This window comes from Mizuhopecten yessoensis, unplaced genomic scaffold (assembly GCF_002113885.1).
Source record: "Mizuhopecten yessoensis strain PY_sf001 unplaced genomic scaffold, ASM211388v2 scaffold10847, whole genome shotgun sequence".
Taxonomy (NCBI): domain Eukaryota; kingdom Metazoa; phylum Mollusca; class Bivalvia; order Pectinida; family Pectinidae; genus Mizuhopecten; species Mizuhopecten yessoensis.
Genome location: NW_018408751.1, coordinates 1,342,802 through 1,367,556, shown reverse-complemented (window position 1 = coordinate 1,367,556; position 24,755 = coordinate 1,342,802). Strand labels below are relative to the sequence as shown.

General features: G+C 35.1%; 4 protein-coding genes across 4 annotated transcripts in view; 1 reads left to right on the top strand and 3 right to left on the bottom strand.

The window, feature by feature from the left end:
- LOC110462970 (chloride transport protein 6-like) overlaps positions 1 to 4,766 on the bottom strand; it is a 74,517-nt gene extending 69,751 nt beyond the window's left edge. Inside the window, exons 1-4 of the mRNA XM_021517262.1 lie at positions 4,648 to 4,766; positions 3,288 to 3,347; positions 1,822 to 1,890; positions 357 to 422 (exon numbers count right to left, since the gene is read on the bottom strand). Coding sequence (XP_021372937.1) covers positions 357 to 422; positions 1,822 to 1,890; positions 3,288 to 3,347; positions 4,648 to 4,725 — 273 coding nt within the window. The 5' untranslated portion in view covers positions 4,726 to 4,766. The remainder of the gene's footprint in view (positions 1 to 356; positions 423 to 1,821; positions 1,891 to 3,287; positions 3,348 to 4,647) is intronic.
- A 2,149-nt stretch (positions 4,767 to 6,915) lies between these two features.
- On the top strand, positions 6,916 to 13,030 carry LOC110462953. The gene is made up of 4 exons (XM_021517230.1): positions 6,916 to 7,113; positions 7,927 to 8,025; positions 9,004 to 9,082; positions 9,982 to 13,030. The coding sequence occupies exons 1-4, from the start codon at positions 7,048 to 7,050 to the stop codon at positions 10,704 to 10,706; spliced, it is 969 nt and encodes a 322-aa protein (XP_021372905.1). The 5' UTR covers positions 6,916 to 7,047; the 3' UTR covers positions 10,707 to 13,030.
- A 1,847-nt stretch (positions 13,031 to 14,877) lies between these two features.
- LOC110462921 lies at positions 14,878 to 18,761 on the bottom strand. Its single transcript, XM_021517163.1, has 3 exons — positions 18,747 to 18,761; positions 16,375 to 16,431; positions 14,878 to 15,582 (listed from the first exon to the last, which is right to left on the bottom strand). Exon 3 carries the CDS (start codon positions 15,481 to 15,483, stop codon positions 14,992 to 14,994), a length of 492 nt encoding a protein of 163 aa, XP_021372838.1. The 5' UTR covers positions 15,484 to 15,582; positions 16,375 to 16,431; positions 18,747 to 18,761; the 3' UTR covers positions 14,878 to 14,991.
- A 3,375-nt stretch (positions 18,762 to 22,136) lies between these two features.
- LOC110462918 overlaps positions 22,137 to 24,755 on the bottom strand; it is a 10,513-nt gene continuing 7,894 nt past the window's right edge. Inside the window, exon 7 of the mRNA XM_021517158.1 lies at positions 22,137 to 23,292. Coding sequence (XP_021372833.1) covers positions 23,081 to 23,292 — 212 coding nt within the window. The 3' untranslated portion in view covers positions 22,137 to 23,080. The remainder of the gene's footprint in view (positions 23,293 to 24,755) is intronic.

The following is a 24,755-nucleotide window of genomic DNA, read 5'->3' as shown; positions in this document are numbered from 1 at the left end:
TGTGATTTATGTATTCAATGTTATCTATGTATTAAATGTTATCTATGTATTCAATGTTGTGTTTGTATTCCAAGGTATATATGTATTCAAAAGTATCTATATATTGAATGTTGTCTTTGTATTCAATGTTATCTATGGGTTCAATGTTATCTATGTATTCAATGTCATCTATGTATTCAATGTTATCAACGTTATCTATGTTATCAATGTATTCAACGTTATCTTTGTATTCAATGTTATGTCTATGTATTCAATGTTATCTATGTATTAAATGTTATCTATGTATTCAATGTTATCTTTGTATTCAATGTTATCTATGTATTCGATGTTATCAATACAAACATTCAATGACTTACCATCCCTGTTAGAAAGCCAACGAGAAAAGTCACAATCCATTTTACTAGCGCTAGTTTAAGTGCAGACTGAAACAAAATAAGCCAAACTTTAGTACCCTCGCAACATGAACTGTTGCTACGTACGTAAGTTATACACGGAAAATTGGAAAGTCAGAAAGCGAGTGAAACAGTCGATAACTACTCCCTTTTGATAACATTTAGTAATCCTCGCACGAGGGCTGTTATACTGAATTGTCAGTTTATAGATAAGTAGAAGATTATAATTTATATATAGACAATATTTATCCTTGTGGCAGACTAATGAGTAATCGTCAAGTGATAAATTTGTAGATATGTAATATTTCAACTTCAACAGCAAAAAAACATCACAGCTACCAATTGTCCGTGATATTTGAGGGGTTTTAAAATCATCAATTAAACATGTACATGGTGCTCTGAATATTTTCTCCCGAGAGAAAATAATGCAAAATACGGTCAGACACTGATCAGATTGATCAGACTAATATATCCGTTTAAACTTGTATAATCAAATGATGTGACTGCTAACGAAATATTCACCCGAAATTCACAAATCTACCATCAAATTTTCTTACTCGCCGAAGCATACTAGTTACATTATTTAAATCGTGCTGAGAGTTAAATCATCTGAGGATATTTTTATAGTTGGTTTTACAAAACGGTATTTATATTAACATATTTAAAGTCTAAAAACTCTCCACATATATAACATTGTTTAAGTTGCTTCTTCTGAGTGGAGTGTCTGAGCAACGTCATACTAAGTATATTTATCACTGAAAGACCAACAGAGTAGGAAATGAGTATAGCAATGGGAGCTGGTATATTACGGTTTAAACTAATGGTAAGGTTCTGGGAGAAATCACTAATAACCGATAATAATTTATGAACACTCGTAACTTGGTGAAACTGCATTAATGACCCCTGTCACACTGCACTGTGTTTTTTTCGTAAATGCAGTATTCATCTGGGATATAAATGTAGCATAGTTAGGCCAGGACATCTCTGTTGACTAAGTGGTTCAATCGGTAAGAGAAATAGTATAACAATCTGAAGTCCGTAGTTTGATACCTGGTCTAACTCTGATTTGTTTAACACTTCTGTTGATTGTATTCTTTATTTAATTTTTATTACATTTCGACAAATATAGTCCCGCAAAGTATCGTTTCTTTTCTAAGATAATATACAAAAGAAAACATCTGCTGCATTTTTGTAATGCGAAGTAACATTCCTTGGAAGTGGTATAGGGATTCTTCAGATATAGCATACGAGAGTGACACCTACATCGAATGGCTACACAGGGCTCACTGTTTTAGCTGTAAGATATTTTAAATATTTGGGACATTTTCTATGAAGACATTTTTAGGATTATAGAGCATTCAGATTTTCTTAAAAAAGCAGTAGTCTGTCAAAGCAGCGCTCGTTCACTATAAATCGCTCATTTACTTACCTGCTGCTGACCAAGCTCATTAACATATCGTTGATAGGGCCTGTTAAAACAGCGGTCATAATCCAGGCTCTGGAAAAAATAAAGCGTTAATTAAACACCTTGATTCAAAATAAATTCTCAGATATGTATTTAATTGTATATATATCAAATAACACAATTGAACTTTCCTTTAGAAATAATGTACGGAAGTGATAACTCCAATTATATATTCTTTATTTAAGGTAAGGAAGGTAAACAAAGATACTTTCTACAGGTTTCGTCATCATATTAACATGCAGTAATGACGTGCTTATTCTTCCAGGCATTCTTACCAGATTGACAACTGTTATATATAGTATATTAATGCATTACTTGGTTGTATTGTATGTTACCAGTATCATTATATATGCCCAAAGATGCAAGGAGACCTTGATTTACGTGTTCAGCGTCCACACAAAGCATACACGTCTATTTACGTAGTTAAATGATACACATTGATTATGAACCTTATATCTGGTACAATGAGAGCTTAAAATAACTTAATACCACAGCTGTCTACTATACAGGTACACCTGAACAACACTTCCCATTGTACCAGATGTCACATACAAAAACGAAACAAAGTCATGAAACGTCTATAAGAACAGTTTGGTTATAGATAATCAGAAAGTCTAACAAAGTAAACAGTTAATTGTCCTTATTGTCTTTTCTTCCATTTAAGTCTCCTCCGTGGTACGAAAGGTTAAAAGTATGAAAAATATCCGTATCATATTTAATAATAATAATAATAATAATAATATACACCATTTGATTTAGCGCCTTATCTAGCTAACATAAGCCACCCCAAAACAATTTACAGTACAAATAATGCAATAAGCATATACATTAATCAATGCATTTTTTGAGGAATTTTGCATAAGCTGCCTTGTCAGACGCTAACTACTAGTCCTATGCCATCTTGCTAATATCTCCCCATGTGTGTATGCCTGTGTGTGTGCTGGAGATATGTATTGTGTGTAGAATTCAGCGAAACGTGGAAGGTGCGTATTAAACCGTTTAAAACGTTACAAATTTACAATTGTCGGCTACAAACGATAATTAACACTTAAACAAGTATTTCAGGTTAACTTTGCCAGCTACAAGGCCACAGTCTGCCTCGTAAACTGACATCAACAATCATCCACATTGTTATGTGAAAATATTTGCAATCTCGTTAAACGCATGTACATGTAATTTTGTTTTTCTGTGTATCCAGTGGTCTTACATGATTGAGAACATCTAGCAATGTATTATGGTTTCACATTCTATTCCCGTTTTCATCATTCTGTTTTATACGGACTTATTAATGCTCAAAAGCAAACTTATCCTTTTCAATAGTTCACTAGTTTATAGAGTTATTTTTCACTCATAAAAACAATAATAGCATTATGTAAATGCTTAAAATACCTAAACACAGTCGACGCCTCATTTTGTCCTTGTTTACATACCTCGTAGTCTTTCCGGGGTAATATGTTCTGTCGGTGGGAATTTGTACTCAGTAGAGGGCGCTGTTAAAGAAATATCATCAATTATAAACTCATAGTAAAAAATACTTCCGTAAGATAATTTCCTTCTTTACCTCCTGAAATCGATAGAGAGTTAAATAGGATCACTTTATTTACAGTGTTGCGTGAAATTAAACATTTCCATTTATTTTTGACTGCAACAAAATTAGAAAATGTTATCCCGGGGCACGTACAACACTACCCGAAAAGCAGCGTTGGCATCAATGTACATACATGTATATAAATAGAGGTGTAACTAACGGATCTGACAATAGGACGGAGAGGGTACAATAAGAATTAGGAAACACGTTATTCAAAATACTTTAATTGAATCCCTTCAATATATATTGTGTATATACTTATCACCTGTTTATATTTATAGATAATTTGGTGACAATGCTTCGGGATCTTTCTGATTCTGATGCATTTTCAATAATAAAGGAAACTGCAAATATAATAGTAGGTAAGCAAGAGTTATCAATTATCATAAAGCTGTGTTAGTGCGGAAGGTGATTAGCCTTCTCTGCATAAATTTTACTCAGGGACTAGTGACGAAATGTTTATTTTTCGATCAACACTTAGGCACATGAGGAAGAAACGGGTTTATATTGGTGTCCCCTATGTTTTCGTGTTAATGAAGTAATTTTATGATAAGACTATAACCAATCAATTAAGGTTATGTTATCTTAATGTACAACACTGGTTTACTTACCAGAGATTTTACCTAATTGACCTATGTACACTCTTAGTTATAACCATCAATCTCAATCTAACGATCCCTCCTTATATTTATTTATCATAAAAAGGGAAAGTGGACTGTTATAAAAAGAATTTCTTTACATTTTATGTATGATTCTTATAAACTATTTCTTTATATTAGTTTTCATGGAATAGAGTCAACTCGAATCAAGCATCATACGTTAATGATATATAAATCATGTTTACATTATACAATCACTTCCTTAAGGAAGACAAGTACATTTGTGTGTCAGAAGACGACCATTTTGAATCTAGGGACATGCTAATCTTGATCTCAATTTCAATTATTAAATTATCAGTAAACGTGTAATTAAGAATTTGAAGTTTGGTCCTACTCCCAGTGTTATAACAGACGACAATACAGATTTATCTTAAGTAGGCTGATAGTGAGGCTATGTAAACAAACTAACACGCGTGTAGTGTATGGAAGTTTGTGTATATATACGACAGTTATAAGGGGGCGGTTCCTACGCCGACACTTTAACCATATACAATCTATCACTGCTAACACTGTTACCAGAACTAAATGTATATCATATTTTACCATTTCATGTACACGTGTTTCGCCCGTCCTGTCATCCCCGGGTAGGTTACCACGCCGACAACACGTACAACCATCCATGATGAAGTGTTCATCGGTGTTTATCACTCATGCCCTTTGACCTCCGACCTAAAGGTTAATTTGACCGGAAGTTTATCATTGTTTATCACTCATGCCCTTTGACTTCTGACCTATAGTTTAATCTTGATGGAAATGTAGACTTGTATACAACTCATGAGCTATGCTGAAGTTTATAGGGGTTAAATATTGAACAAATGTCAATTTCTTATGAATTTTACAAAATGGTTGCTGAAATGGAGATATTTTATTATCGGTGTCTCAGTGATAAATAAATATAAATAAGTTCTAATGATATACGGATAAATAGCGGTTCTCGTCAAGTGATGGTTTGTAATCAACTTTATCTAACTCGGGTGTTTTTCGTAATTTGAAAATTAACTTTATAATCAACCATCAGGAGTTTGGAGACCATTTTTCCCAAAATATTGAGACATTATATCTAGACAACTATATGTTTCTCTCGAGAATGAATTATTCCTGTTTCCAAACCGGGAAACAATTGCCATAAACTATGACGTCACAATGGAAGATGACGTCGCAAAGCATTGCTACTTCACGTCAAAATTAGGATATTTACCAATGAAACCACGTCTAGGGTTTTACCCACTAGTGGATAATTAAAATCGTTTACCAACTCCTATCAGGTTTACCCTATGAGTTGGGAGTGAGGAAACCTATAGTGGTTGTAAGTAAAATAATAACAGGTAATACATTTTAGTTGCTAATAGGTTCCTCAGAAATGTCACCTTTACAAATGCGTTGCTGATCTTTTTACTGTACAATTCAATAGTATATATCTCCATAGGAAGTATATTGTTTGCCTTACTAGACTCCGTATATATATACACATTATTTATTTGCATTCAAGGAATTATACAAATATATAAAAAAAAAATCATTCATATATTTTTACTCTCTTACAGATGGAAATATTGAATTTCACTTTTTATTATTTGATAATAAATTTCAAATTATCAGGTGCATTTAACCAAATAGTACCAATGAAACAAATATTTAAGGCACAATTATCGAATGTGCGTATTATTGAATATTTTCACTTTTATTTTCACATTTAGGAATATTAAGCTAACAGTTCATGCATAACATGATATGGTAAGGATATGAATCTGTCTCCCTGTCCCATCACGCTGTGGCATAACCTCTTATTAGTTTCATTTTGTATATAGCTAAGCTCAGCTGGGCAATACATTAGGTATATCAGTCGGTCAATGGTATAGTATAACAATATGACCCCTATTAATGTTTTACGCTCAGAACAATGTCGTTGGTTACATTGTGTTACTTCATCTGCATAATTTTTCATAAAAGGATGGTTTTCTTTTCAGAAATGATTTATTTAGCTATAATATATGTTGGAGGGCGTCACAATATATACGTTTTCTGCTTTGTATACTGTTAGTGTTAAAAACCAGATATTATGAAATGAAAGCATTGTTCATAGTAATCGGAGATAGGATATAATATTGACATCATTTGATCAATCAACGATTTAAATCATGGTCCAGTATAATACAGTTGCATGTTAAGTATATTTAAAGCTAAGAGGGACTGGATTTCGGCTATACTACTACAATAAGATTTCCTAATGATAAAGGGAAAGGCGTTATCAAAGTCACTTGCGGTATAGCAGGGTAAACAGACAAAGGCGTGTTGAAATATAAATAAGACTAAATCGAACGAGATTGATTCGTTTTCTAAATTGCGCTTACTCCTGTGGACCCGTTTACGATAACGTCGGAACTGCCCGTGATAATAAATAATCTAAATCACTTCAATTACATTGTTCCTCCTTCGTATGCGGTAGCCTTTCGTTCGCTAAAATGAGCATTGTATGATTCTTAAAAAAAGTGTTTTTAAATGCTTATTTTACCTATTTTTAAATTGTGACAAAAAAGTAATTAAGATGATATTTAATTGCATAAGTGAAAAACTAATGCTTAAGCGGTCACTGTCTAGCGCTCTTACCATATTATACTGTAACACACACACACACATACACTGTAACACATTGTAAACTATTCAACTTTCCCTTACATGCATGAGCAGACCTGTTTTGGGGTGTTTACATTTTTGGCACGAGACGAATATTTAAATACTTTTGATTGGGTGAAAATTCAAGCCGACACAAGTTGGCTCGTGCCCTGGTGTGTGTCGTCTGCTCCCTATCACGTCAGTCGCGCGCGGGTCGAGGGGTACAAACAAACTTCAGTCCTACTCATGGGTGGAAGGTTTTGTTTTCGTGTAGACAATGACATGTTATATGTGAGGAAAGTCTTACCAATTTACTAGTTAAAACAAAGTATGGCGCCTAGTGATACTTCTGTGAAGAAAACCGAGTGTATTTCGTCCGTGAAACCTAAAGGGAGGGTATGTATATGGATAGTTACTTTCTTGATAACAAAATCGTATACTAGATTTATATATTGATGATAACTTGTCCATACACGACTTTACCCTTTGTTTGTTTGTGGTGTATACTGTTACAAACACAGCCGTCATGTTTTACTTATTTTTTTCCCCATTAAATGTGGCTTCCTTGATTTACGTATTTTAAACTGTATTGACACACTTGTATCGTCGTTCTTCATTAAAACTGACCAGCAGTATACGTGTAAATCAATCTCGACTGGCACAGTAAATACACATCAAGAACTTTACATTTTACGTGACTCAGACGTAAATAATAGGAAGGGAAATATCATATCAACTTGATGATGTATTGTATCATCGAACAAAACTAACTTTGAAACATTTTTCTGTAAATTATTTTAGCATATATATGTGAAAAATTTCAGAATTTTTTGGATTTTTTTTTTTTATCTATGACGCACTTTGTTAAATTGTGAAATAGTGTCCAATCCTTTTACATTACGTTCAATATATACTGTATAACGGACGGAATTAGCGACTTATTATTATCGGGTTAATAGATTTCTACAGTAGAGTTGATTTAGCGGATCCAACAATGAAGGGGGCGAAATGAATATACCACGAAAATTAAATGTAAAGCAGCAATCAAAATACTTACCACTGTAATTCATATAGACTAGTAGTACAAGTACAATTCTTCAAGTTTCAATAGATATTTATGAACATGTACCATAAACAATTATTTGAAAAATGAATGTACATATATTCACTGTTTTATCTTAATCCAAAGCAAGGTTTTAATATGTTTAGGTGAATAAACCTTTGATTGAGAAGCGGAGACGGGAGAGAATCAACGACTCTCTACAACAGCTACACGACATGGTAACCCAGCTCGACCGTCAAACAAAGGTGAGCTGATTAAACGGACACAAAGTTAAGGATGTATGCTACTTTGGTGATACAAATACTATCACAAAAGAGCTTCACAGCAAAACAAGATAAATTCATTCTTTATGAATAGGAAGTCTTACTTTGTACTAGAACACTACTATCTATTGATAACTGATCAGGTTAAAACGAAGTATAATATGTTAAAGGAGGAAACTCTAATATCTATTTAAGATTTTTATATGTGGGAAGCATTTGCCATTAACACATATAACAAGTATTAAGCTTAAGGTAAAATATGTCTTCAAGGGAGGTAACTATAACTCAGAACACAGGTTTCATGCCTAACGCAGTATGTACCCTGAGCAAATTGGCCCTTTACAAATTCAAAACAATTACGGAAATTTTAAATTACTTTTCATATTTGCAAGTCCATTGCTTCAATAATAATGCGATGTAGGTAACGCTTTCGTTTTCGAAAATGCAGAGTTCACTTCAGGGAATTCACATGTTCCTTCCTTAAGCGATGTTGTTACCTCAGTTTGGGTGTTGTTTTCCTTTTGTGTAGGTGCCACTTCAGTCGAGTTTTCCTTATTGATGAATTATGTACATAAAACTGTGAGCTGTCATTTGACATTTAGCCATAAAGAAAACCAAGTTTATACTCGAAGTGATGATATAAAGTGGCAAAAACGTGTGTGCACTTTTCAGCATAAACTGCCATGCTTTCTTCTGTTATATCTAGAAAAATTACCCGTATGTAGATCCATGGCAAACGTGGGTTCACGACTGGTAGGCACTTTCATATCTTCGAAGCAGATTTAATTGGGACGCAGCTACCCGCAATCGAAATTCCCATTAACTTAAACAGGTTCTGGAAATGTGAATCCTAAACTCCATAATCTTTTAAATTCAATCATAAAAAAAAAAGATTTATAACACAAGTTTGTGATCTTGAATTGTCTATTGTTTTGTCAATTCCATTTTATGATTTTTCAGATTGGAAGACCAGTAAAATTGGAGAAAGCTGACATTTTGGAAATGACTGTAGAATATGTCAAGAGTTTCAATTCGCAAGGTAACCTCGAACGGGGTCTTTTATTTATGCAAAGTTGACCAGTGAAAAAATCTTTAAATACCCTACTCAGGATGTTCATTAAAAAGACGTAGTGAAAATCATGCATGTTTAAAGGCATGATTTATTGAGGACGGTGTAAAACCAGGAGAGAATATAACGCAACCTTACAATCACATTTTTCTTAATATAGACAAATCAGTGTTCATCTGAAAAGAGAATCATTTCAAATGAAAAGGGAGGGATGTATGACGCCATTAAAACGCATGTCGAATTAAAGAACAAAAAAGTGCATATGTAATATGAATACACTGTAAAGACATTAAAATATACCGTAAGTATACTATACATATACCATAAGATTACTGCTATAAATATACGGTTAATATACAATATATTTACCGTTAAAAAGTTATGATTTTATAGTATATCTACAATATATTTACAACATATTTCTATTGTGTACTGATAGTATCTTTTCAGTATATTTAAAGAAATGTATTTAGAGTATATTTACAACACAATGACAGTATATTTTATTATATTTAGAATCTATATAATATTTACAAAATCAATATACTGTTAATATACAATAAATATTATGTAAATATATTGCAAATATGCTTTAAAAATCTGCAAGTGTACTGCAAATATACTTTAAATATTCTATAAATATGATATTACAATATTGAAAGTATACAAGTAAAACACGATAAATATGCTGTAAGTATACTGTAAATGTACAAAAATCATCGTTAATTTGCTCAAATTATGTGTGAAATGTAAGAAACGAAGTTTATATCAAATAATCGCTTCCAGTTTCCTGATACAACATTCGGCAACCGGTTCTCCAATTTATTAACAATAATGATAACGCTTTGATTTACACCTTCCTCTTTCAGAAATGTCAACGAAAGAGGGAACTGAGTCCCAGTACAACATGGGATATAAACGATGCGTTGAAGAAATAACGAAGTTCTTCAAATCAAACTCATGTGTGTCATTTGATTTAAAGTCTTCAGTCTTGGATCATATTGACAAAGACAATAAACTGAGAACAAAGGAAGCTGTGACAAAAACAAAAACCGAGCAATGCAAATCGACAGATGTGTTTTCAAAATCAGCAAGCATTACGTCGACAATGAAAATAATTCAACCGAAACCATCAGACGACCTTGTTCGATTACACGATATTTCACAACAGACTTTATGCAGCGTGATGTCTGTTCAACCTTCCCTGGGTGTGATAGGTAGCAAACAGATGCCCACGTACATCCTTGTCCCGACTGCTGCGTTGTGTCAAGTGCCTTCTATATCTTTGTCAGCGGTAGAGACCGCCAAGCCTTCGACCTCGGTATCCTGTGATAGAAATGAAGAACCTGGTGACAATACTCCTACCATTTTCGACAAACATCTAACAGTGGCATCGTCATGCAATTTACCAGTTACCAACGCTATAACACAAACAGTCACAGCTGAACACATGAGTTGTTTCCCGTTGCAAAAATGTCCGCGAAGTAGAGATGCACGGATCCAGCCGTCATTGCAATTAGCAAATATCATTGGACCTTTGACACAACATTGTCACGCTTCAAACACAGACGACGCTATGTGGAGGCCATGGTGATCCCATTATGTATGGACCTGGAATAGAGTCATTGCTGGTCAATGGCGACGATGTAACTTAGTTAACTTCCGTCAATAGTCTCGCTTTTAAATCCGCGATTTTTGCAATGTGTTTTCCCATTCTATTACTAATTGGTGCATGATACGTAACTTTTGAACAAGCTGCATGCGCATGACAAGTACGTACCTAAACCTAGGTTTAGGTTAGTTCATCATCGCGGATTCGACGTAGAGAAAGGAGGGAATGGTGAAGCTTAACTTGACAGACTCTATCACAATATGCACTAACTATGGAATACTAATCTGTGATAAAAGATTCAGGGTTTATTCGATACGTCATCAAATGTGTTTGTTAGAAATCTCGATGTTATTATTTCATTCATACACTTGTAGATTAATGCATATTTGAACTTACTAGTGTGAACATTTAGAAAATTACTAAAACATGTTATCGTGTGAATACGGGCCAGATGTAGGGACAGGGCACAGTTGACAATACAAGTCACGTGCACGGCAGTGAAGTTTTGAGCTCCGTCGAAATTTGTTGTTTTTGGACACTATGTGAGCGAAGTTGCGCTTTTTCCGATATGTTCGTGGGTACCAGCATCAAATTTGGATAAGAGACACACCGCCGCATCGATCTTAAAGTCGCTGATCTAAAGTTGATGCGTGATTGAATCTTAACTTTGTGAATTGCTATATGTTATTGGTCAATACTTCCGAAAGGGGGACATCATGTTGCTAGGAGACTTTAATAGTCGTACCAGTAATTCAAGTGATTTTGTCAAAAATGATACTGTTCATGACAGTGTTAAAAATAAACTCTCGAAGTTATTTACATATGTCTCAGATGATTTATATATAGATAGGGTTAACCCCGATACATTGGTTAACCTATTTGGTAACCGACTTAATGAGTTGTGTAAGACAAGTTGTCTATGGATTTATTTCTCAAATGATTAAACGCATTGTGGCCATAAAGGAATGACATTGAGTCAATCTTTATTTCGATCTGTTAAAACTGTTTATCGTAATTTAAGCAGTTTTATTGTGCTGTCTGAAAACGCCGCCGTGTACGTGCTATTGTACACACGATTTTCAAATGTTGTGAATAGGGATGCACATATAAGTAGGGAGACCGATAGTGAGCGGTCAACCTATCGCTGGAATGAGGACAGAATAGAACACTTTTAAACGTATTCTCGGCGAATGTGATATCGACATGCCAACTGTTTCACTGCAAGAGATTACTCAACATATAGAAAACAGTGTGATTTACCGATGAACTGCTCCGTGCAATTGACACCTTTCTCGTTCGAACCAATATTAATACACACACGGAGTCTTAAGCGTGCGGGTGCAGTGGGACGTGACAAGGTAAATAAACAAGGTACCTAAGCTACAGGTATACATATGTGTGATGACACACCATGGATTGACTCTGAATTGAAATATGTTATGTGCTGTATATATGATTCTGACCAATATAAACGTGTTTTGAACTTGTTGATGAATTTGAAATCAGTAGAGAATTATAAGAATGATAAGAAAAGAATACATATATCATTAGACGTGAGGGGGAAAACGAACACTATATGAGATATGAAAGATATATGTTGAAATATTTCTGAAATTATACTTTCAGGAAATTTTATAAGAAATTTTCTTCACCAAAGGCAGTTATAAAAAAAACTGTATGAGAATTTAAAATCTTTGTCGTCAAAAAAGTATTAATAATTTAAATGAAACAGATTATGATACAGAGTTAAAAACTAATGGTGGCTCTATTCCTTTTTTTAATGGAGTTTAACTGTCCTATCAGTGTGAATAGGCTATATGTAAAATTAAACCAGGGAAGTCCCACGGATGTGATGGTATTTTAAATGAATGTTTTTTAGTTGGTAAAAAGGCACCTTTGTCACCAGTGTAGATATTAATTAATTTGAGACGTTTCCCGTCAAAATGGTCTTTAGATGGTATTACTAGATAGTATGTAAAGAATGTGAGAAGACAAGATGAACTGGGACGACAGGAGGAACAAAAGTTCCGGAAGAATGTCTCTTACATTACACATTGTACCACCGTAATATCTACCATTATATAATTATATATTATCTGATAATAATCCGTTTTAGCGATAAATTGGAGTTATTCGTTTAAGCCTCCAACATTTTCTGGACTACACACATGTTGCTAGAAATATTCTATATCAAAGATCCCTGTGTAGGTCTTGAGGACATGATTCCCGTTTAAAGTTACATTGGAATTCATATGATATCCTCTACAGTGGCTCTACGTTATACACATCAGAAAAAGAACATGCATTAAAGCATGTTTAAAGTTAAATCAGATTTTAGTTTGTTTTGTTTCAAAATATTTAATAAATTGTAATAGGATTGGGCAAGAGATTCCAAAACTTCCCTAAAACCGAATCATACTTTATACAAATACTCGCAAAAGTGGTTATACTTATTTAGGGAGTTGCATTTGTCATCGAAGTAAAGGAAAGTCAGAGGAAGGGGATCGACCTAGGAGATACGATTTGATTTCCTCACAAACTGTTGGAGGGGTGTACATGTAAATATAAGTATAAATGTGTTGTCCTCAGCTGACAGTGATATATTTCTCCACAAAGTCAGTCAAACAGTCATTGGCCAATATGTCCCCAATAGATTCATGAGTGGGTTTTTTGATATTGCCATACATGATACATGTAAGCAAAGAAAAATGCTGTTCAGTGTGTTTATACATTTAAAAGAGAATAACAATATTGTGATCAAGTCAAACCGACAAATGTTTATTTATAGAACGATTTTAGATGATGTAGGTTTACTTGGAAGTTCAAGCTTGATGGGTTTCCACTAAAGATAACCTCGTGATATCAGTCGGTTAAGGAAACGTTTCTTCCTTTCAAATACGTTATGTCACTTTCTGTTAAATTTTAGTCATTTATTTATTAGAGCAATGTTAAACAATATTTTCCAAAGATTAGATATTTAATATGATATCTATGTTGCCACACAGACCAATTGCCCGAGAATATTTTTCATTTCATTTTTAGTGTACCATTTTAAGGGTAGACAGTTAAGAGTTGCTCTAATTGGCTAAAACGACATTAAATGTGGTTAAAAATAAATACCATTCACTTGTACATTGTAATACAAAATAAGGATGCTGCATCATACACACGTGTTCCTTGATGGACACCCTAACATATTAACATCATCACGTAATAAAAATCACGATAAGTTTAAGGCTGGCTTGCGCTCAGTGCAGTTTTAAAATTATGATATTTCTAAAGATCTGAAATCTATTTCACATTTCAGTTATTATGGAGATATTACAAAATCTTTGATACCAGAAAAATAAAAACTATACCGTTATATAAATCCATATTTTGGAGTTACTTGTATCTTTCGAGTCTTGTGTCAGTCTATTATATCTGTAAAGTTGTGAATCGTTTCAGTCAGCCGTTTTATGAACATTTCGATATGATTAAAGCGGTTTTGTTGTGTAAGAGTTACCTCCCTTGTAGCGACCGATTGTTTGCGTGTGCTAAATGACTGAGGTGATGAAAAAAATGACAGAGAACACAAGTAAAGCAGTTGTCATTCACCGATACACAAGGTATCCTCTGCTACGATTTAGATGTTAAGATGTCACTTCAACTGTTGTTATTGTCAATCAGAACGGTGAAAGTCGATCTGCGATTGAACTGATTCGTAAATGTGTTCAATTATCGTAAAAGGAATGTGAATCACTTGTTGTAAGTAAAAAAAATCTAAGGAACAATTAGAAAATTTTGTTAAGGGGTTCGGAGGATATTATCGTTACTTGTTTACCCTGGAAAGTTCTGGTGTCCAGGATCATCCAATGACGCTTTGCGGATAATACCAAACATTTCAATAATAGTTTGTCTTCGGGAACTCCGGCTTTCCTCCACCACCAAAACCTGGTACGTCCTTAAACGACCGCAGCTTTAATTATGACGTCAACAAAATAAAAAAATATCCAATGGAGATGTATACATAAATACATCCGTGTCATATCTTCGCTTATAAAATTATGTGATGTAACCATTTGTGACGTCATTAAATGATAATCATTAGACGTCACACACTATTATATTGAAAAGGAGACGATATAAAGCAAAGGACTTATGATGTCGCCATCAAGTTTTACCTTGAAAAGTGTGATTTTGTAAATATAAGCAAAACCTTATTCGTTTTCTTTTTTGGTGAGTTTTAAAACTCGCCAAGAAGTATGAATTCAAAATGTATTTACTTTTACAATCCGATTCCTGCAAAATCTTGTAGATCAGTGTCCTGTGGTACAGCAGAGACTTTACTGTCAAACTTCTCTACGAATCGTTTTACACAGGACATGCTGTACATTGTAACGCATTGTTCATAAATGTCACTATCCTCAAAATCAGCGCCCCCAGCCAACGTCCGTGTGACCAGACAGAGCATTAAACCGGCAAATCCTACACAGTGGGAGATAAGAGCGCTCAATTTCGGGTTTCCCGGGAGAAGTAATGTCGTCTGCAGGTGCCAAGCTCCTCTCCAAAGGTTCACGGTAATACAGACAGTGAGCATGATGTAGCCCTTGGATAAGAGTTTCTTAAAAACTCCCAAGGCTTGGCTTACTTCTAATTTTCGGCAGTAAGTTCGAAGCATGTTTTCACCAAGAATAACCGGGGTCGCTAGAGTGACGCTGATGAAGAGGGAAATGTAGGCAGAGAGAGTAAGATTGTCCGGGATTATGAGAATATCCATGAGTTCCCATAAGGATCGCCACGTGACGACAACCAGGAGATTATAAACGACGATTTCATAGGACCCGTACACTAACAGCCATATCCAGTCCTGTACGTCCTGTAAACACACAGAAAAACACGTGTAGTCAAAACCAAACATGACATCACTTACTGAATATACAGACAAATATATACAACAATCTGTAGAATAATTTGTAAACTAAATTTCCTGTCACAAAGTCTGGGTTCTGACTCTCTGTATCACCGACCACTTTCTATGTAAGCTAAATATTAACGTTTCCTCGTTTTTAAAATCCCGAATGAAATAGAAACTTATCTTAGGTGTAGGAATTTCCAGTAAGTATAATTGGGACCCGTCGAGAGGAGAAGCTTTGGCCTCTTGTACATTGGTGAGGATGTTTATAATCTCTGATATTTTGTATAAATATTTTCGTCACACAGCAAACAGTAGAAAGGGATGTGGCGTTGCACGACTCTATTTGAACTTGCTCTTATCAAAAACTCTCCCATATCAGTGAGATGGGGTAGATTACAGGGAGTGTTTGATAAACCATCAACTGTTATAATCTTGTCTCAGTTTGATTAACCATCAACAGTTATAATCTTGTCTCAGTTTGATTAACCATCAACAGTTATAATATTGTCCCTGTTTGATAAACCATCAACAGTTATAATCTTGCCCCTGTTTGATTAACCATCAACATTTATAATATTTTCCCTGTTTAATCAATCATCAATTTCCATTATATTGTCCCTGTTTGATTAATCATCAACACTTATAATCTAATACCATTTGAGTTTTGGAGTTTTAGAACATCACCCATTCCAGCCGTTTTCTCAATTATTTCGTTTTATAAGATTTTTTCCAAATTTATCGGTGCGTGATTACCTTTTTACAAGTTTTTGTGAAAGGGGAGTGCTCTATCCACTGCGCCAGTCGACGGCCCTAAAACAAAACAAAATTATTTCACATTAAAAAACCTCTTCATCATACATACTTGAATAAATACATATGTAATACATCGGTTGTATGTAACGATAAAAATTAAGAGTTTACAGAACGTTCATTAATTCTGTTTAAATGAATTCTAACCTACAAATACGTATTCTGTATATATACATATGACGTACGACTGTATTATTAACACGTATGATACTCATTTGAAATACAAACTACCAGTAAAATAATTAGTAGTATCAAACGTATTAACAGCCGTATGTGTTATAATTTTGAGAAAAGTATTGTTATCTGAAATTATTACAAACAGCTCATTAACCCTTGGAATGTTTGAAACTGCGTTTAGGACATTAGATATGTGATATTCGTGAATGTGGTTTGGTGTAGACATTCTGTTTTGTGGGTTGGAGAATACTTAACAGACACGCCAGGACTCAGTACAACATTGTATTTAGGTTTGATGTTAAAATAAACTAAACAAGCATGAACATGGAGGCTGGTAAACATAGCTATATACATATACTCATCGAAATTGAACCATTCATAAGGGTGATATTGCAAATAACAAATCGAAAGGGGAGTTAGCCTTATAGAATATTAAAAAAACATACGGATGCATTGATTAGGCAGTCAGACTCAACCTGAAAATTGCAAATACGAATATGCACACTAAATTCTTACACCTAGTACGAAATTAATATCAGAATATGATATTTTTGATACCTCACTTCTGAAAAAGAAACAATATATATATTTCGATGATAATTCTCTTGGCAGATACTGCATAAAATATTTACTTTTTTATTAGAAAGAGGGGAGCTAAAATAGGATTGGTCATAGAATAGAAATTGGTTTGAAAGTACTAAAATACAGTATCAATGAAAGAAATGTGTCAAAACCGCCTCTTCAAGGGAATGTATGATTGAACAGCTGGTGTAGATTAAGTATGATCTTGAGGGATAAAGCAATGTTCTGGCTCCATGACACCATGTCTCTGTCCCGAGGAGAAGCTGTATCTCAACATCCCATACACTATACATATACAGTTACAGCTCTCCACCTCACTTGATTGGTCCGGTCATTTCCTCGAGTAACTTACGAAGATTTGCTGAGAGAGTTTGCTGTCTGCTGTGGGGATTTATATTCTTTCAACTCCATGGACAGCTAAGCCAATGTGAAAGTAGGGGTATAGTGATTTTAACGACTTTTTCTATTCACTTATTTAATTAGACGTATAACGAATATTTATGTTTGCTGTATATGTGATTTAAGTTAAATTTTAATTGTATGCGTACGATGAATACCTGTATAGTTGCCCCCGTTTGTACCGGCCGATCACACAGATGGAACGCAAATAAGTTTAAACCGAAATTGGGAAATTTAGTTATACACTTGCATCTTCATAGAGGTGATATCACCATACAAATACATGTTTGAACTTTTCTTGCAGTCTTGCACACTGTATTGGCAGTGCACTTGACGTGTTTTGGTATAAACGATGTAGAGGCTTGTGATATATGATCTAAAACATTCTGTATTTAGTTGGTTGCCATTGGGGATTGGGGAACAGGAAAAGGAAACTGAAGAGAACCTACCACGAAAGAAAGACAGCAACAAAAAGTGAGGAAACAATACAACGAAATCGAAAACAATTGGAATGAGGGACATCGCAAAGAAATGAAAGACAACAACAGAAATTAAGGACATCGCAAAGATAGGGAAGACAAAAACAGGAATGAGGGACATCACAAAGAAATGAAAGACAACAACAGAAATTAAGGACATCGCAAAGATAGGGAAGACAAAAACAGGAATGAGGGACATCGCAAAGAAAGGGAAGACAACAACAGGAATTAGGAACATCACAAAGAAAGGAAAATATTACAGAAATCGCAAAAAAAAAGACAGCAAAAAGAATTAGGGACATTGCAAAGAAAGGAAAATAATAACAGAAATTAGGGACATTGCAAAGAAAGGAAAATAATAACAGAAATTAGGAACATTGCAAAGAAAGGAAAATAATAACAGAAATTTGGGACATCGCAAAATCAGGAAAGACAACAATAGGAATTAGGGACATCACAAAGAGAAGGAAAGACAGCAGAGGAACTGGAGACACAGCGCAACCAACGGAAAGAGGACAACAGGAACCTAAGAGGCACAAAAATAAAGGAAAAACAACATGGGGATCTGTGGAGACGCCATAACGAAAGAATAGACATCAACGGTAGCTTAAGAGATACCAAACAAAAACGACTGTTATCAACTTTAGTTACACTGTACTATACAAGAGAAAGACTTACTTGGATTTCCCTGTCAATGGGTCTTCCTGGTCAAAATCGTGCCGGGTCGAAAATGGTACTCCCGAGGTCAGACTTAGACCACCTAGGACGGACAGAAACAAAGTCCCCAAACATCCGGACACGACTAAGTTAAGCCATTCTATGGTCAGATACAGGTCAAACAGTCCCCAGGACCCCCTCCACAGCATCACCTGTGTGATACCTATAAGGTAGGCATGGAAACGTGACGTCACGTGAAACAGCAACGGGTAGTGATCAGGAAGAAGTGTTCTATTTATAGGCCCCTGCAATAGTGTAAACAACAGCAAAGCAATGCTACCACCAATAAAAGACACCCATAAACTCAGCTCCTTTTGTTCTGGAATGAAATAGAAATCAATGGTATCCCATGTTCCCTTCCAAAAGAATGCAACGAGTGGCCCTATTATTGTAAAGTTGATAAAAATGTCAACGGATGTTAGTAACGCCTCTCTGATGTAAGATTTCATGTTGATTACGAACGTTGTAAGTATGGCTTTAGTACGGTGGCTGATTTATGTCATGCGGTTGTTTCGTGTTTTCGCTCCGAAAAGACCAGATGTAGTTTCTTTTAGAATTCTATATGTTTCCTCTTTTCGGGGCGAAAAGACGAAATAAGGAAAATAAAGGTTTGTTGATTCTCGACTTTCTCGGGACGAAAACAGGACACAACGATAATTAAGGTTTAACACTCGTCTTTTGGAGGCGAAAAGAAAAAAAAATAGCGAAACGTCACTTTCGACTACCGTACTATAAAAGTGTGACACGCTGATATCGTGTATATGATATTGTATCATATGAAGGATTGGTTAGTTTTACTGTACAGGGTTCAACATCCTGTCAACAGCTACGGTCATTTAAAGACACGTCTCCATGTGTATTGTACATGCATTCATCTGCGTATGTGTGCTGGATGGGGTATGTTGGTGTATTTACCTCCTTGTGATTGCGTAGAATCTGATGGTGTTTTATAGTCCCCTTACGCTGAAATGCCTTCCCGAAGGCACCCAGCACAGCATTCCGCTCTGTCACAACAGCTGAACCTGTTGTACGTTTCGATAAGCTTCTCGTTTTAATGATTTATATTTATTAACTTGGAATTAATTTAATAAATTTAAGTGTCTATTTAAAACTGGTTTTCAATTGTTGAAGGGGAAAAGTATTTCTCATAGTGTTGCGTTGCCGGAGACTCTTGCGTGGTAACCTTTTTTACTCAGAATTTCTAACACAGTAATTGGGTTATCTGACCATTATTGTGAGGTACAAAAGGTCGCAAAAACAAAATTTTAGCTATGTATTTATATTTGCTCTCCATTTTTCCATTTCAACGTACTGAGAAGCTAAATGTTGTTATGAGACTATAACAACATATGTTATTTTTGTGTTATTAATTCTATTCTTGTTGAGACTTAATTTGCTGTTCGAAATAACAAAATAAAGCGTTACTACTCCATCAAAATGTAAATATAAATAATGAATATTTTAGCAAATATTGTTATGGTCCTATAACACACATTTCTATCGCTGACAAACTTACATAAAGCCCTGCCGGGTTTTATTAAATTTGTCATCAATAGCGATGAGTGTTATAGGACCATAACAACCTTTGCTAAAGCAGTCATTACTTAAGTAAGACAGGTATTTTTATATCTCTCCGTGTCGAAATCGTTAACCAGAAAGGTTTTTTAAAGATGTACTTGTATGTATATTGGCGATCCAGTATTGTAATACTTGCTGTTTTATTTATATAGATTTTGTTTATATTGGCATTTAATTTCCAATGGTAACTGAATAAATAACACCCAGCACAAATATCCAAGCTTTGGTTCTATACTTTAAAAGAGTGTCCCTGGGTTTTTGACGAGTCCCTGTGTATTCTAACACGTACTGTATATAACCTGTTCAATATGTCATTAATAACGTATTACTGTGTTCATTAAAGGTTCCGGTACCACTGCCAAAACTGTAACTTCACACAGGAAACCGATTTTGCTGCGTAAAAAGAGTGCAGTATTATCTGTAGTAAAACTTTACCAGCTGAATCAATGCTTACTCTCATATAAACTACACAGACTAGAAAAAGCCCAAATAACGCCCCCGCATGCAACCATTTTTTAGACTCTTGTAGTGTTTGCATCCGGATTCAGTTGTTCCGGATTTTCGTTTTTACCATTAGTCTCGTTTCAAAGAAAATAAACACGGTACACGTTGGAAATTCAAGTGGAAATTTCTACTGTTTGATGTTTGATGATTCACAAGTGTTGGTGTTTGCCATAAACTGTTCAGACGTTTTCTAAGTAACGTAATTGTCATGTACATTCGCTGTCCGGTACCGATTCAAAGACTACTGAAACGTGTGAATTTTCAAAACAATGCATTTCTACGCGATTTTTGATAGGCTTATAAGGTCAAATTCTAAATGTGTATTGATTCTCATTCTATGTAATTTATGATGACTCTGTCATAGATAACGACTTTTCAGAGTAAGACTGTACCTGTTATTAGGCCATGATATAGTAGTACGGGTTTATCGTGTCCAAACGGGTCATGACATGGACATCGGTGCATTCTTTATCAGAATGTCAGAATGACAGTGCGTGTACCCAGAGTTACGGATCAGTGAGTATTTGATTATATAAATGTACCTTGATACGTGTGAATCATGGTATTCTAGCTTATTACTGTTTATTGTATATTTATAGTGCTTTAACCCTGCTCTCGGGAGCAATTAAAACCACGAGTCTTTTGTGTGTGTTGTTGTACAATTCTACTACAATTTACGAATCATTTGTACTTTAAACAAATCTTGCTATTTGTAAACGAGATTAAAACCACTGTAAAAGCATATATTTGCGTTGGGGTGAAATTTCGTTGCTTTTGTTTTGGGACAAATTCGTTGGGGTCATATTTCGTGGAATCAATATTTTCAGTATATTATATACATGTGGATAGATACATATGATTGTAGACAATGCGTTCGAATACTTACCACCATATGTGATATTGGCCTGCGATAAGTTTCGGTATTTTGCCAGCAGTCTGTAAGTTTCCCTTTTTTCAGGATAGATACACGTGTAGAGATATATTATGACAGGGGCGGGGTAATTTTGAACTATTTCAAAGTTGACATCAAAGAGGACACATGGCCAGGAAAGCCATTTGCAGCAGCATAAAAGATTATTGCTGCTGTAAAAACAACACTTTAGGACGATGGTCATTATATACTGTTTCTAAAATAGCTCATATGATTGGCATTTCAGAAGGAAGTACACATCACATTCTGACCAAGTGCTTGAAATTAAATAAGCTTTGTGCCCGATGTTTCCCTCAATGGGTGATATCTAAACAAAAGGCCAAACGTGAAATGTGCTAAAGATTTATTGAAAACATTCGGCAATTACCACTCAAGAAAGCTATCTAAGTTACTTACAGGGGATGGGACTTGGGTCTATCACTTTGAACCCCGGAGGCGTATTAGAAACAAGCAAAGGTTGTAGGGGTATCAAGAAAGGTCATCGATTGCAAGACGCATAACAAGCGCCAAGAATTAGTTTTCAGTTCTAGAGAGCCTGTGTTTCACGAACCGTTGACGGAAGAACAAACTAAAACTCCCAATACATATTAATAAGTATCATAAGTGTAGTTATATTCAAGTTCTTTATTACCTTGGGTCGTTTGACCCATCGGTATAAAACTCTCAAGTATTACAGAGACAAAGTACCTAAGACTGTCACAAGATTCTGCATAAAAAAGCATCCAAGTAAAGGGTTGAATAGCATCCAGCTAAAACCCAATAATGTACAGATGGTTTTTTAAGCAAGAGAATGTAGAACAGATTGACCAACCTCCTTATTCACCAGAACTAAGTCTCGGTGACTTCTTCCTGTTTCCTTTACTAAAGAAAATGCTCTCTTGGAAACGGTATGCCTCAAGAAATGCTCTTGGTAGCGCATTTGTTCCCGTGCCTCGCCAGTATACCAAGGAAAGTCTACCGCGCAGCGTTCACGTCCTGGACAGCGCGATTGCGAAAGTGTGTTTATACTACTTCGAAGTATTGTAATAGAAAGATCAAACTATATGCATCATATATGTGACAGAATTTATTGAATGGACCTCGTCAACGTGAACATTCGTCTTGGGTTTGCCACGTTTCATCCAACATTACGATACTTATTAATATCATTAAGTAATAATTTGGTTCATGTTGTCATTTGCATCAATTGTTTTTGCAGAACGGGGCTCTATTTGGACCTCATGCCCGACAGGAGCAGTCAAACACCATCGGCTTCGTCATAGGAAGAATCTCTTTAATTAAGTTACTTCTTACCAATGAGTGAACAATTTAAATCAGTCTTAAAGTCCATCACTGGTAGAGGAACATTCCGAATGTCTGATATGTAGGCCAGCGCGCCAGCTCGCCCCTGCAAAGTCGTCATCAGAAAACTGGACACTGCGCCCTGGACAAACTGTCGATACTGGGGGAGGCGCGTGTTATTGGTCGTCTTGCAGTAATGGGTCACGTGGCACACTTTAAATGGTAACAAAAGAAAAAGTTTCGTTACAATAGGGATGAACCTTAAAACAAGATTAGTAATGAATTCAGCATAACTTTTTATAACAATACATGTAAGTACAACAATTGACGTCGATTTGTATGGTGTTGGTTCGCATGGATTGCTAGAATGCAAAGACTTCCAATCATCTATGATAACACGCAACGAGCGATCTCGGCCAGATTCTTTTACGAATTTTAATATTTTAATTTCGCTTACTACGTATAGAGGCATCCTTGTACATAATGGTTTATCTCACTCTTTAAAATAGTGTACTTTCATATGTTTGTACTGTGGTTAAGCTGTGAAAAATGTCGTATTTTCATATTAAAACCAAGCAGAGGCAGAATTTCCCATAGTTCTGTAATTAATAATGAAAAAGCGGACCCTTCCATGGTTCTATAATGAAAAAGCAAACATTCTCATTGTTCTATATTAAAATCAAGACCTTCCCATAGTCCAGTAATTGAAAATGCCGACCTTCTCACAGTTCTGTAATGAATAAGCGGACCTTTCAATGGTTCTAAAATGAATAAGTGGCCCTTCCCATAGTTATATAATAAATAAATGGACCTTCCCATAGTTCTATAATGAAATAGCGGACCTTCCCATAGTTCTATAATGAAATAGCGGACCTTCCCATAGTTCTATAATGAACAAGTTCACCTTCCCGTAGTTCTATAATGAATAAGCGGACCTTCAGGTAGTTCTAAAATGGAATAAGTGGACCTCCCCATTACTCTATAATGAACAAGTGGACCTTCCCATAGTTCTAAAAAGAAATAGCAGACCTTCTCATGGTTCTATAATGAATAAGCGGACCTACCCATAGTTCTATTATAATTCAGCGATCCTTCCCATAGTTTAATTATGAATAGGCGGACCTTCCCATAGTTATATACTGAACAAGTGGACCTTCCCATAGTTCTAAAAAAATAGCAGACCTTCTCATGGTTCTATAATGAATAACCGTACCTACCCATAGTTCTATTATAATTCAGCGGACCTTCCTATAGTTTAATTATGAAAAGGCGGACCTTCCCATAGTTATATACTGAACAAGTGAACCTTCCCATAGTTCTATAATTATTAAGCGGACCTTCCCATATTTTTATTATGAATAGGCGGACCTTCCCATAGTTATATACTGAACAAGTGAACCTTCCCATAGTTCTATAATTATTAAGCGGACCTTCCCATATTTTAATTATGAATAGGCGGACCTTCCCATAGTTATATACTGAACAAGTGGTCCTTCCCATAGTTATATACTGAACAATTGGACCTTCCCATAGTTATATACTGAACAAGTGGACCTTCCAATAGTTATATACTGAACAAGTGAATCTTCCCATAGTGCTATAATAATTAAGCGGACCTTCCCATATATTAATTATGAATAGGCGGACCTTCCCATAGTTATATACTGAACAAGTTG